Source organism: Leucopleurus acutus (assembly GCF_964270905.1).
Source record: "Leucopleurus acutus genome assembly, chromosome: 9".
In the NCBI taxonomy this organism is placed as follows: domain Eukaryota; kingdom Metazoa; phylum Chordata; class Mammalia; order Artiodactyla; family Delphinidae; genus Leucopleurus; species Leucopleurus acutus.
The window spans coordinates 81,696,052-81,709,625 of record NC_139144.1 but is presented as its reverse complement, the minus strand read 5'-3'; the positions used below and the strand labels follow the sequence as shown (position 1 = coordinate 81,709,625).

General features: G+C 38.1%; 1 protein-coding gene across 1 annotated transcript in view; it reads left to right on the top strand.

Moving 5' to 3' along the window:
• Positions 1-13,574, top strand: part of IQUB (IQ motif and ubiquitin domain containing) — a 132,013-nt gene that overhangs the window by 17,635 nt on the left and 100,804 nt on the right. Inside the window, exon 7 of the mRNA XM_082846796.1 lies at positions 9,280-9,490. Coding sequence (XP_082702922.1) covers positions 9,280-9,490 — 211 coding nt within the window. The remainder of the gene's footprint in view (positions 1-9,279; positions 9,491-13,574) is intronic.

Genomic DNA, 13,574 nt, shown 5'->3' with positions numbered 1-13,574 from the left:
CTCGTTTTGAATTATGGTTTACTCAGGGTATATGCCCAGTAGGGGGATTGTTGGGTCATTGCTACCATTGTTGGGTCATATGGTGGTTCTATTTTTAGTTTTTTAAGCAACCTCCATACTGTTCTCTATAGTGGCTGTATCAATTTACATTCCCACCAACAGTGCAAGAGGGTTCCCTTTTCTCCACATCCTCTACAGCATTTATTGTTTGTAGATTTTTTGATGATGGCCATTCTGACTGGTGTGAGGTGATACCTCATTGTGGTTTTGATTTGCATTTCTCTAATGATTAGTGATGTTGATCATCCTTTCATGTGTTTGTTGGAAATCTGTATATCTTCTTTGGAGAAATGTCTATTTAGGTCTTCTGCCCATTTTTGGATTGGTTTGTTTGTTTTTTTGATATTGAGCTGCATGAGCTGCTTATATATTTTGGAGATTAATCCTTTGTCAGTTGCTTTGTTTGCAAATATTTTCTCCCATTTTCAGGGTTGCCTTTTTGTCTTGTTTATGGTTTCCTCTGCTATGCAAAAGCTTTTAAGTTTCATTAGGTCCCACTTGTTTATTTTTGTTTTTATTTCCATTTCTCTAGGAGGTGAGTCAAAAAGGATCTTGCTGGGATTTATGTCATAGAGTGTTCAGCCTATGTTTTCCTCTAAGAGTTTGATAGTGTCTGGCCTTCCATTTAGGTCTTTAATCCACTTTGAGTTTATTTTTGTGTATGGTGTTAGGGAGTGTTCTAATTTCATTCTCTTACATGTAGCTCTCCAATTTTCCAAGCAACACTTATTGAAGAGCCTGTCTTTTCTCCATTGTATATTCTTGCCTCTTTAATCAAAAATAAGGTGACCATATGTGCATAGGTTTATCTCTGGGTTTTCTGTCCTGTTCCATTGATCTGTCTTTCTGTTTTTGTGCCAGTACCATACTGTCTTGATTACTGTAGCTTTGTAGTGTAGTCTGAAGTCAGTGAGCCTGATTCCTCCAGCTCCATTTTTCTTTCTCAGGATTGCTTTGGCTATTCGGGGTCTTTTGTGTTTTCATACAAATTGTGAAATTTTTTGTTCTAGTTCTGTGAAAAATGCCATTGGTAGTTTGATAGGGATTGCATTGAATCTGCAGATTGCTTTGGGTAGTATAGTCATTTTCACAATGTTGATTCTTCTGATCCAAGAACATGGTATATCTCTCCATCTGTTTGTATCATCTTTAATTTCTTTCATCAGTGTCTTATAGTTTTCTGCATACAGGTCTTTTGTCTCCTTAGGTAGGTTTATTCCTAGGTATTTTATTTTTCTGTTGCAGTGGTAAATGGGAGTGTTTCCTTCATTTCATTTTCAGATTTTTCATCATTAGTGTATAGGAATGCAAGAGATTTCTGTGCCTTAATTTTTTTATTCTGCTACTTTTGATTAGCTCTAGTAGTTTTCTGGTAGCATCTTTAGCATTCTCTGTGTATAGTATCATGTCATCTGCAAACAGTGACAGTTTTACTTCTTCTTTTCCAATTTGGATTCCTTTAATTTTTTTTCTTCTTTTATTGCTGTGGCTAGGACTTCCAAAACTACGTTGAATAATAGTGGTGAGAGTGGGCAACCTTGTCTTGTTCCTGATTTTAGAGGAAATGGCTTCAGTTTTTCACCATTGGGAACGATGTTGGCTATGGGTTTGTCATATATGGCCTTTATTATGTTGAGGTAAGTTCCCTCTCTGCCTACTTTCTGGAGAGTTTATTATAAATGAGTATTGAATTTTGTTGAAAGCTTTTTCTGCATCTTTTGAGATTATCATATGGTTTTTATCCTTCAGTTTGTTAATATGGTGTATCACATCGATTGATTTGCATATATTGAAGAATCCTTGCATTCCTGGGATAAACCCCACTTGATCATGGTGTATGATCCTTTTAATGTCCTGTTGGATTCTGTTTGCTAGTATTTTGTTGAGGATTTTTGCATCTATGTTCATCAGTGATATTGGCCCGTAGTTTTCTTTTTTTGCGATATCTTTGTCTGGTTTTGGTATTGGTGATGGTTGCCTCGTAGAATGAGTTTGGGGGTGGTCCTCGCTCTGCTATATTTTGGAAAGTTTGAGAAAGATAGGTGTTAGCTCTTTAAATGTTTGATAGAATTTGCCTGTGGAGCTCACTGGTCCTGGGCTTTTGTTTGTTGGAAGATTTTTAATCACAGTTTCAATTTCAGTGCTTGTGATTGGTCTGTTTATATTTTCTATTTCTTCCTGGTTCAGTCTCGGAAGGTTGTGCTTTTCTAAGAATTTGTTCATTTCTTCCAGGTTGTCCATTTTATTGGCATATAGTTGCTTGTAGTAATCAATCTCTCACGATGCTCTGTATTTCTGCAGTGTCAGTTGTTACTTCTCCTTTTTCCTTTCTAATTCTGTTGATTTGAGTCTTCTCCATTTTTTCTTGATGAGTCTGGCTAATGGTTTATCAATTTTGTTTATCTTCTCAAAGAACCAGCTTTTAGTTTTATTGATCTTTGCTATTGTTTCCTTCATTTCTTTTTCAGTCATTTCTGATCTGATCTTTATGATTTCTTTCCTTCTGCTAACTTTGGGTTTTTTTCCTTCTTCTTTCTCTAATTGCTTTAGGTGTAAGTTTAGGTTGTTTATTTTGAGATTTTTCTTGTTTCTTGAGGTAGGATTATATTGCTATAAACTCCCCTCTTAGAACTGCTTTTGTTGCATCCCATAGGTTTTGGGTTGTTGTGTTTTCATTGTCATTTGTTTCTAGGTAGTTTTTGATTTCCTCTTTGATTTCTTCAGTGATCTCTTGGTTATTTGGAAGCACACTGTTTAGCCTCCATGTGTTTGCAGTTTTTACAGTTTTCTTTCCTGTAACTGATATCTAGTCTCATAGTGTTGTGGTCGGAAAAGATACTTGATACTATTTCAATTTTATTAAGTTTACTAAGGCTTGTTTTGTGACCCAAGATATGGTATATCCTGGAGAATGTTCCATGAGCACGTGAGAAGAAAGTGTATTCTGTTGTTTTTGGATGGAATGTCCTATACGTATCAGTTAAGTCTGTCTTGTTTAATGTGTCATTTAAAGCTTTTGTTTCCTTTTTTATTTTCATTTTTGGTGATATGTCCATTGGTGAAAGTGGGGTGTTAAAGTCCCCTACTCTGATTGTGTTACTGTCGATTTCCCCTTTAAGGCTGTTAGCGTTCGCATTATGTATTGAGGTGTTCCTATGTTGGGTGCACAAATATTTACAATTGTTATATCTTCTTCTTGGATTGATCCCTTGATCATTATGTAGTGTCCTTCTTTGTCTCTTGTAATAGTCTTTGTTTTAAAGTTTATTTTGTTTGATATTAGAATTGCTACTTTCTGTTGATTTCCATTTGCATGGAATATCTTTTTCCATCCCCTCACTTTCAGTCTGTATGTGTTCCTAGGTCTGAAGTGGGTCTCTTGTAGACAGCATATATATGGGTCTTGTTTCTTTATCCATTCAGCCAGTCTAGGTGTTTGGGTGGAGCATTTAATCCACTTACATTTAAGGTAATTATCGATATGTATGTTCCTATTACCATTTTCTTAAGTGTTTTGGGTTTGTTATTGTCGGTCTTTCCCTTCTCTTGTGTTTCCTGCCTAGAGAAGTTCCTTTAGCATTTGTGGTAAAGCTGGTTTGGTGGTGGTGAATTCTCTTAGCTTTTGCTTGTTTGTAAAGGTTTTACTTTTTCTGTCAAATGTGAATGAGATCCTTGCTGGGTAGAGCAATCTTGGTTGTAGGTTTTCCTCTTTCATTACTTTAAATATGTCCTGCCACTCCCTTCTGGCTTGCAGAGTTTCTGCTGAAAGATCAGCTGTTAACCTTATGGGGATTCCCTTGCATGTTGCTTGTTGCTTTTCCCTTGCTGCTCTCAATATTTTTTCTTTGTATTTAACTTTTGATAGTTTGATTAATACACGTCTTGGCATGTTTCTCCTTGGATTTATCCTGTTTGGGACTGTGTGTGCTTCCTGGACTTGACTGACTATTTCCTTTCCCATGTTAAGGAAGTTTTCAACTATAATCTCTTCAAATATTTTCTCAGACCCTTTCTTTTTCTCTTCTTCTTCTGGGACCCCTATAATTCTAATGTTAGTTCATTTAATATTGTCCCAGGGGTCTCTGAGACTATCCTCATTTCTTTTCATTCTTTTTTCTTTATTCTGCTCTGTGATAGTTATTTCTGCTATTTTATCTTCCAGGTCACTTATCCGTTCTTCTGCCTCAGTTATTCTGCTATTGATTCCTTCTAGAGAATTTTAAATTTCATTTATTATGTTGTTTATTAATTTTTGTTTGCTCTTTAGTTTTTCTAGGTCCTTGTTAAACGTTTCTTGTATTTTCTCCATTCTATTTCCAAGATTTTGGATCATCTTTACTATCATTACTCTGAATTCTTTTTCAGGTAGACTGCCTATTTCTTCTTCATTTGTTTGGTCTGTTGGGTCTTTACCTTGCTCCTTCATCTGCTGCATATTTCTCTGTCTTCTAATTTTGCTTAACTTACTCTGTTTGGGGTCTCCTTTCCACAGGCTGCAGGTTCATAGTTCCCATTGTTTTTGGTGTCTGTCCCCAGTGGGTAAGGTTGGTTCAGTGGCTTGTGTAGGCTTTCTGGTTGGGGGGACTGGTGCTTGTGTTCTGGTGGGTGGGGCTGGATCTTGTCTTTCTGGTGGGTAGGACCACGTCCGTTGGTGTATTTTGTGGTGTCTATGAACTTAGTATGATTTTAGGTAGCGTCTCTGCTAATGGGTGAGGTTGTGTTTCTGTCTTTCTAGTTGTTTGGCATGGGGCGTCCAGCACTGGAGCTTGCTGGCCGTTGGGTGGAGCTGGGTCTTAGTGTTTACACGGAGATCTCTGGGAGAGCTCTAGCCGATTGATATTATGTGTGGCCAGGAGGTCTCTGGTGATCCAATATCCTGAACTTGGCTCTCCCACCTCAGAGGCTCAGGCCTGACACCAGATTGGCGCAACAAGAGCCTGTCAGCTACACAGCTCAGAATAAAAGGGAGAAGAAAAGAAAGATAGAAAAAATAAATAAATAAAAAGTTAAAAAAGAAAATTATTAAAATAAAAAAGTAATAATAAAAGAAAAAAAAAGAAGAGAGCAACCAAACCAATAAACAAATCTACCATTGATAACAAGCACTAAAAACTGTACTAAGATAAACATAAAAATCAGAAACAAGTCAGTCACAGACAGCAAACCCCAAGTCCACAGTTGCTCCCAAAGTCCACCTCCTCAATTTGGGATGATTTGTTATCTATTAAGGTATTCCACAGATGCAGGGTACATCAAGTTGATTGTGGAGATTTACTCTGCTGCTCCTAAGGCTGCTGGGAGAAATTTCCCTTTGTCCTCTTTGTTTGCACAGCTCCCAGGGGCTCAGCTTTGGATTTGGCCCTGCCTCTGCGTGTAAGTCGCCTGAGGGCATCTGTTCCCTCCCAGACAGGAGGGGGTTAAAGCAACGGCTGATTAGGGGGCTCTGGCTCACTCAGGCCTGGGGGAGGGATGGGTACGTTAGTTATAATTGGAATACTGGGCGAGCCTGCGGCTGCACAGGCCAGCGTGTCATTGCAACAGCCTGAGGTGTGCCGTGTGTTCTCCCAGGGAAGCTGTCCCTGGACCATGGGACCCTGGCAGTGGCGGGCTGCACGGGCTCCCAGGGGGGCAGTGTGGATAGTGACCTGTGCTTGCACACAGGATTCTTGGTGGCTGCAGCAGCAGTGTTAGCATTTCATGCCCGTCTCTGGTGTCCGACCTGATAGCTGCAGCTTCCGCCCATCTCTGGAGCTCATTTAGGTGGTGCTCTGAATCCCCTCTCCTCGCACACCCCGAAACAATGGTCTCTTGCCTGTTAGGCAAGTCCAGACATTTTCCCGGACTCCCTCTCGTCTAGCTGTGGGGCATTAGCCCCCTTCAGGCTGTGTTCATGCAGCCAACACCAGTCCTCTCCCTGGGATCCAACCTTCAAAGCCCAAGCCTCAACTCCCAGCCCCCGCCCGCCCAGGCCGGGGAGCAGACAAGCCTCTCAGGCTGGTGAGTGCCGGTCGGCACCTATCCTCTGTGCGAGAATCTCTCCGCTTTGCCCTCCTCACCCCTGTTCCTGTGCTTTCTTCCATGGCTCTGAAGCTCCCCCCCGCCCACCCCCCATCTCCACCAGTGAAGGGGCTTCCTAGTGTGTGGAAACCTTTCCTCCTTCACAGCTCCCTCCCAGAGGTGCAGGTCCCATCCCTATTCTTTTGTCTCTGTTTTTTCTTTTTTCTTTTGCCCTACCCAGGTACATGGGGAGTTTCTTGCCTTTTGGGAAGTCCGAGGTCTGCCAGTGTTCAGTAGGTATTCTGTAGGAGTTGTCCCATGTGTAGATGCATTTTTGATGTATTTGTGGGGAGGAAGGTGATCTCCATGACTTACTCCCTCTGCCGTCTTGAAGGCCTCCCCCTCTTTATTGTTCTTGTTGGAACATATTCTCTAGTAATTATTTCAGATATTACACATGGGAGGTGAACCATCTAAGTCCTATTGAATGAACCTCATTTTGGGTTTTAGTCTGAGTGGGTGTAGAAGGTTAGATTCAAACTTATTTTCAAAATTATTTTATTTTATAACTTTGAAGCTGTTTTTGATTAAAAGTCTGATGTTAATGGGATTCTCAGTTCTTTGTTTCCTCTTTCTGGAAGATTTTAGAATTTTCACTTAATCCTTAGTCATCTTACTGTGATGTGCTTGAGACTTGGTGATGGATCCTTTCTATCTGAGAGCTCATGTCTTTAGTTTGGGGAAATGCTCTTCTATTATATTTTGAGCAATTTCTCTAATCCAACTTTCTTCATTCTGTCTGGAACTTGTATCAGACATATTTTGGAGTGTCTACATTTATCTTCCATGGCTCTTAATATTCCTCCATTCTTTCTAATTTTTACGACCTTTCAACCTGCATTCTAAAAGATTTTCTTGTCTAAGTTTCTTGCTTACTAATTCCCTCTTAGACTCTGCATGTTCTGTAGATCAGCAGAATAGATTATAGGAACCTATTCTTCCCATTGTAGTAAAGCTTAACCTGGGCATGAGGCTGCAACACTGAAAACTGCATTTTATAACCTCTTTTCTATGTTGGTGAGGCCAAGGAACTAAGGCCTGGAAGAAAGAAATGTGAGGGGAAATGATGTGTGCCCCTTCTGGGTATTGCTCTTAAAGTGACTGGATTGCAGTTCTTTTGTCTTTTCCCCCATTCTACTGACTAGAAGATCAGCCACTAGGAAACACAAGTAGGAAGCCATTTGTAATACAGCACAGAGCTTCCTACTAGTCCTAAACTGCTTGCCAATCCCTGGGCCAATCCCTGGAGTATCATGCGAGAAGGGAAAAACTAAGTTGTTTAAACAACTGTGTTTTAGTATCCTTAATGAGTTTAACAAGTTTAATAGCCCCCAAGATAAACACATTGTACTGATTTTTTTTTTAATTTCAAAGATAAAAATGTTGTCACAGTCTTTTGTTCCTTCTTTTGTATTGATTCAACAGCCTTTCCTTTCTCTCTGAAAATGTTAACTCTATCTAGTCTGATCTTGTTTTTTGTTTTGCTTTGTTTTGTTTTACTCTAAAAGAGTGGTTCTAAAACTTTGGCATGCAGCAGAACATGTGGAAAATTTGTAAATATACAGAATCCATGCCCACCCCAGAATTTCTGATTCATTAACTCTGGGGTGGGCCTGAGAATACGCATTTCTAACAATTTTCCAGATGCTGCTGCTGCTGGTGGGCTGGCCACCATACTTTGAGAACCTCTGTTCTAGTAACTCTCTTTCACACAAATGTAAATTCTTCTACACTGAATGAGGAACCTTTTATTCTGTTGGCTGTCGTCAAATCTTTGGTTACTCTTGGGTGTGTACTCAAGAGTATTTGAAATTTCTGATGTCCAAAGTGCTACAACATATTTGTTTACTGTAGCCTTACCTCAGTGGCTTTCAGGGATGCACAAGGCTTAATTCTGGGAGGCAGCTAGTTTTCTGGAGAGGGGGCTTCTATTCATACTGGGCGTCACCAGCTTTCTGGGACACCAACCACTCTTGCCTAGAGGCAAATACCTCTGATGCTCTTTACCTAAATTGTTTTAGAGGAGCCTGTTCCTTTTGCATTTTTCAAGCAGTCACCTTGTTGGTTTCCCTGAGACCCCTTCTGCTCACAGGATCCACCAGTTTTGGGGTTGAAACATCTTAGAGACATTTCTGTGTTTTCTAGCTTGCCTCTCCAGTGCATGATTAGGCTGTAGATTCCTTCAAATTCCACCCCTGCTCCGTGGGGGGTTTTCTGGTGTGGACCAGAAAACCTGAGACAAATTTTAAAAGAGCTGTAACACTAATTCCTTCTTCAATTTATTCCACGTGCCTCCTTTCTTGAAGGGAATTCTTTAAAGTTTCTGTTCTGTTGGAGGACTCCTTCAGTATGATCCAATATCTTTATTGATTTCTGCTTCTATAATTTTTCTGTAGTCATCAGGGGTTAGGATGAGGGGAAGGGACGTGTCAGCGTATTCTCTACCCTCAAACTTGATCTAGCCTCTCTATATTTTACTTTTTTTAAATGAGTTTACTAAATAAAAACAAAAAATCTCTCAGTTATATCGCAAGCTTTTTGTGACTCTAGTACTGTATTATATACCTTCAGACATATATTTTTTTCTTACAATTTAATAAATACATGTTTGCTTCGGTGGTTTCCACATATAACCTACCCACTGTGTAGTTAGTAAATACTATTTTTTAAAAGATATGAGCCTATGCTAATGACAATTAAGAAAAAGTAGGTAACAGTACATAGTATTCATAACAGTAATAGTATTTATTGAGGACATGTGGTGTACCAGGCTTGAGGTAAGCACTTTATATGCATAGTATTATTATCACTGTTTTGCACCTGAGGGTACTAAAGTACAAAGATGGCAAGTAACTTACCCAAATTAACTAACTAGTGTGTAGCAGAGGGAAGATTTAAACTAAGCTGTACTCCAGACCTTGTGCTCTTAACTTCATACTAACTGCCTCCTGTGAAGGTATACTTGCTACTAGATTTCAAAGTCAGATAGCTGATGTGCATTATCTATGACCTTTCTGTTATAATGTATGTGTGAATACATGGCATAGAGCTGAAACTAGACTCTCAGTATTTTTTAGTACTTATTGAATTGGAATAGAAATAGTCATTGTTGCCTTTCATTGTGTAATAAGGTTGACCATATTTTATTTTCTTTAAGTATAGGTAATTGTGATACAGACTTACTACAGACGATGGCATGCTAAAGCTGTGGTAGACAATTTAAAAAGACAGAAAATGTTAAGGTTGCAGTGGGAAGCACAGGAAGAACTAAGGAAGATAAGAGAAAAAGAAGAGTGGATGAAATTGGATTATTACCGGAGGCATAATCCTCAAACAAAAGAAGATTTTGAACTTCTTTACAATGCACTGGAACGTAAGTTTGAAATAGGCTTTGCATAAAATATTAATTTTATAATTTTTCATTAGTAGGAAAAACAGGTTTACTAAAGACAAAAGGGGAACCTTATTATTTTAGGAAGATGTCTGGGTATCTGGACTAGAGAATTTTAAAAGATGAATAATGTCTTACATTTGGGACAGGAATTAAGGCTGGTGTGAAATTGGAAACGCTTTTATATTAACAATGGATGAATAAAATGTGACTACAGCTCTGTGAATTATTCAGTTTTAGTATGTTATCTCATTTGCTACTCATCCCTATGAGATAAAAAGAGAAAGTATTGTCCAGTCTGTTTCTCTGATGGTCTTGGGAATTTGTGAACTCAGAGTTGAACTGTCTTGAACCCCTCAGTCCAGCATTCTGTCTCTGATTCGCTCTTTACAGGAGATACCTTTTTATTCCCTTCTACTAATGATTATAAATATATATATATGTATATGTATATATATTCTCTACACATTTGATTTTATGGCTTATTTCTTCCATAGGATGTGTGCTAGTCATTGACACAGTTAAAAACTTCCGTTACTTGAACAAGCCAATCACTCCCTACTTTGGGCAGTATATACACTGTTCTTCTTGAAGCTTTTCCCCAATACCCACCTTCTAATCTCAGCTTAGATATCACCTACTCAAAGCCTTTTGTGACTGACAGTGCAACTGGGACATCCTATTACCATCTTATGGTTCTCACTGCATACCAACTTTTCATTTATAACACCACAATACGTTTTTTTTAACATTAATTTCACTACTGGAGTGTAAGCTCCGTAAATGAATGACTCATTTATTTTTTGGATGATCTCTTTTTCTGTGTTTAGCTCACATGCCCAACAAATACTGGTAGAATGAATAAGTGAATGAATGAAGGGAAACCCAAGGATGTAGCCATGCAACTGTCTCTAGCTTCTGCTTTCCCAAGAGTACCTCTAAAGTAGAAGTAACCAGAACAGAAGAGTTATTTGTTACCTTAGATACCAGAAAGTGAAGTTGGGCTCTTGTGATGACATAGAAGAATTAAAAAAATTAAAAGTAGCCTCAGTTATTTTTTTAGTTGAATACGGTCTTTTTATCCAAAGAAATAATAGTCTTTGACTTCTCTATGATTATTCATAATATTAACTTTAAGTAAATTTTCTTACTATAACGTTGTTTCTTTATATACTGTTTATTTGTGGACGTTACTACGTGCTCTGTTACTCAGGTCATCCTTTCCTCTCTAATCGAATACAATTTTAGGTGTCAAATATCAGGTCTATTTAAATAGCTATATGATAATATGCTATTTACTGAAGATGATACAATTAAACACTAGGTCTAACAAGCAATAGTAATACATCTATCTCTTTGATAAATGGAAGAAAATGGAAATGAAATTTCTTACATAAAAGAGACATCTCTTAGTTTTCTTCCAGGCCTAAAATTCTAAATTAGAACTCTAAGAATAATTTAAAGTTCTGTTTTGTTGTAGTTAAAATTCTGGTTCACAAGCTCAGTAATTTACATAGCTCTTCTATTTACTATAGTTTTCATTCCATATTCTTTACTCCAGTGTTTGAAACTGTTGCCCCCTTGTGGCTCATAGTGACAATTGCATAGTTTGAATTACAACTCCTAATAAAGTTTAACTTTTCCTCCAGGTAACCTGTTGCTTAGTAATAAAAGCAAAATGATATCAATTTAGGAAAATGAATTTAACTATATAAGATAATATGCTGTATCAAAGACAAGACTATCTCTGGGCAACAGTGTTTGATTTTTTTTTTTTTTTTTTTTTTTTGCGGTACTCGGGCCTCTCACTGTTGGGGCCCCTCCCATTGCGGAGCACAGGCTCCGGATGCGCAGGCTCAGCGGCCATGGCTCACGGGCCCAGCCGCTCCGTGGCATGTGGGATCTTCCCGGACCGGGGCACGAACCCGTGTCCCCTGCATCGGCAGGCGGACTTTCAACCACTGCACCACCAGGGAAGCCCCAACAGTGTTTGATTTTTATGTCTTTTTTTTTTTTTTTTTTCCTTATATCAGTATGTTGAGGGCAACTTCTTTCATTGATCTGACTGGTCACTCTTATCTCAGACTCGGTATAGGAGTCATTATCTTGAGGAAATGTCTCTTATCAACATGGATTAGGCTCAGAGCCTCTTTTCCTTGCCCCATTATTCTCTGTGCATACCATTCTCTTAACTGTCCATGTCTGTACCTAGGACACCAGATAGGACCTTGTTCATTATGTCTAATAAATGTTTGTTGAATTGAATCTTCTACCCTTTGTCTTGTTTTAACTAGTGGAAATGGTGTTTTCTGACTCGTCTCTAATTATTACCTCTTGATCTCAAGGTCCCTTGACTTCTAGCTTCTGGCGACTGGCTGGCCCCAGTCCTTTGACAGATCTGGCCCTGGGCTTTCAGTCTGAATCTTTCTTGGTTTTTTTCCATTCAGGCTTCCAGTCTGTGATAAGAATTTTAAAAAGCAGATGCGTATAAACTGCCAGTGACAGACAAAATATTGTATGTTCTGCTGTTTCTTGTTTGGAAATAGCAAGTTTATTAGATCTCAGAAATTTTAAAATGTGTATGGACTTTATATTTTAGTGCTATCCTTTCATTTTATAATTGAACTTCAGACCCTGGAAATTAGGTAATTTGTTCAAGAATGTAAGTTAAGGTTATAAGATAAATGTATTCTTTGAAAGGAACCGGTTGCTTTCATATCTTTTTCTTTAAAAATATTGGAGGTTATTGACATCTGTTATGGGCTGAATTATGTTCCGCCCAAATTCAGATGTTGAAGTTCTAACATCCAGTACCTCAGAATGTGACTGTATTTGGAGATAGGGCCTTTAAAGAACTAATGAAGAAAAAGTGAGCTCATATGGGACCCTAGTCCCGTATGACTGGTATCCTTATAAGAAGAGGAGATTAGGACACAGACATGCACAGAGAGAAGGTCATGTGAAGACAGTGGAGGAAGGTGGCTCTTTATAAGCCCAGGAGAGAGGCCCTCAGGAGAAACTAATCCTGCTATCACCTTGATCTTGAACTTCCATCCTTCAGAACTGTGAGGAAATAAATTTCTGTTATTTAAGCCTCCCAGTCTGGTACTTTGCAATGACAGCCCTAGCAAACTAATGTAGGATTCCAATTTTTTTTGTTTGCTTTTATTATCATTCCCAGGGAGCATATATTTTATGAAAGCAGGAAGAATCTCTCATTTTTCTCAATGTCTTCTCTGTATAGTTCTGGAAACTGTCAAATCAGTTATAAAATCAGTTTTATATAGCTGTTCCTGGTGTCTGTGTTTTTCTATTCCTTATTAGTAGTGGGTCATGGTATTTTTCTGATGCCATGTTCTATCCTTTACTGTAGATTTACAGGGAGTTTGTTCATCTAATGGAGAATTTTATTGGAATTAAGGTCCATTATTTTCTTTTTCTTTTTTTTTTTTAAGGTCCATTATTTTCATATTTCTAATTAGCTTCATTGGGTTGTTTCCTTTTTAAAAGTCATACTAATAATTTAAGCAAAATACAAAATCTGAATATATATGGATATAACTGTATTTGAATACACATATGTATAGCTCCAGATTCACCCAGGACTTAAGGATTAATCTAGCAGATCAGTATATTGCTTTTTGAGGTTGGCAGAATAGCTTAAATATCCTAGTGGCCTAAATTTATTACTGGTCCCAAAGGTTTCTAATGTAAAACTGGGAAGTAAAATACGCTTACTAATATCATTCAGATTTATTTGCTTTCTGGGGACATCCATATAATCCCATGAGGTAAATATTCTCAGTTATTATTTCCACAAGCAATCAATCTTCCTCTTTATTCATATACTGCCTTTTAGTATATGGATATTGTCAAAGTTTTAAAGCTTTTTGGTTGGTAAAACTACTCTTAAATGATAAGCTCATCAATCATGGATTTTCTGGACTTTCATAACATAATTTAGCCCTTAAATTTACAATCCTTTTGCTGAACACAATTTAGCTTTTAAATTTACAAATCCTCTTTTCGAATAGACCAAACTGTACAGTATCTGAATAATGTATTC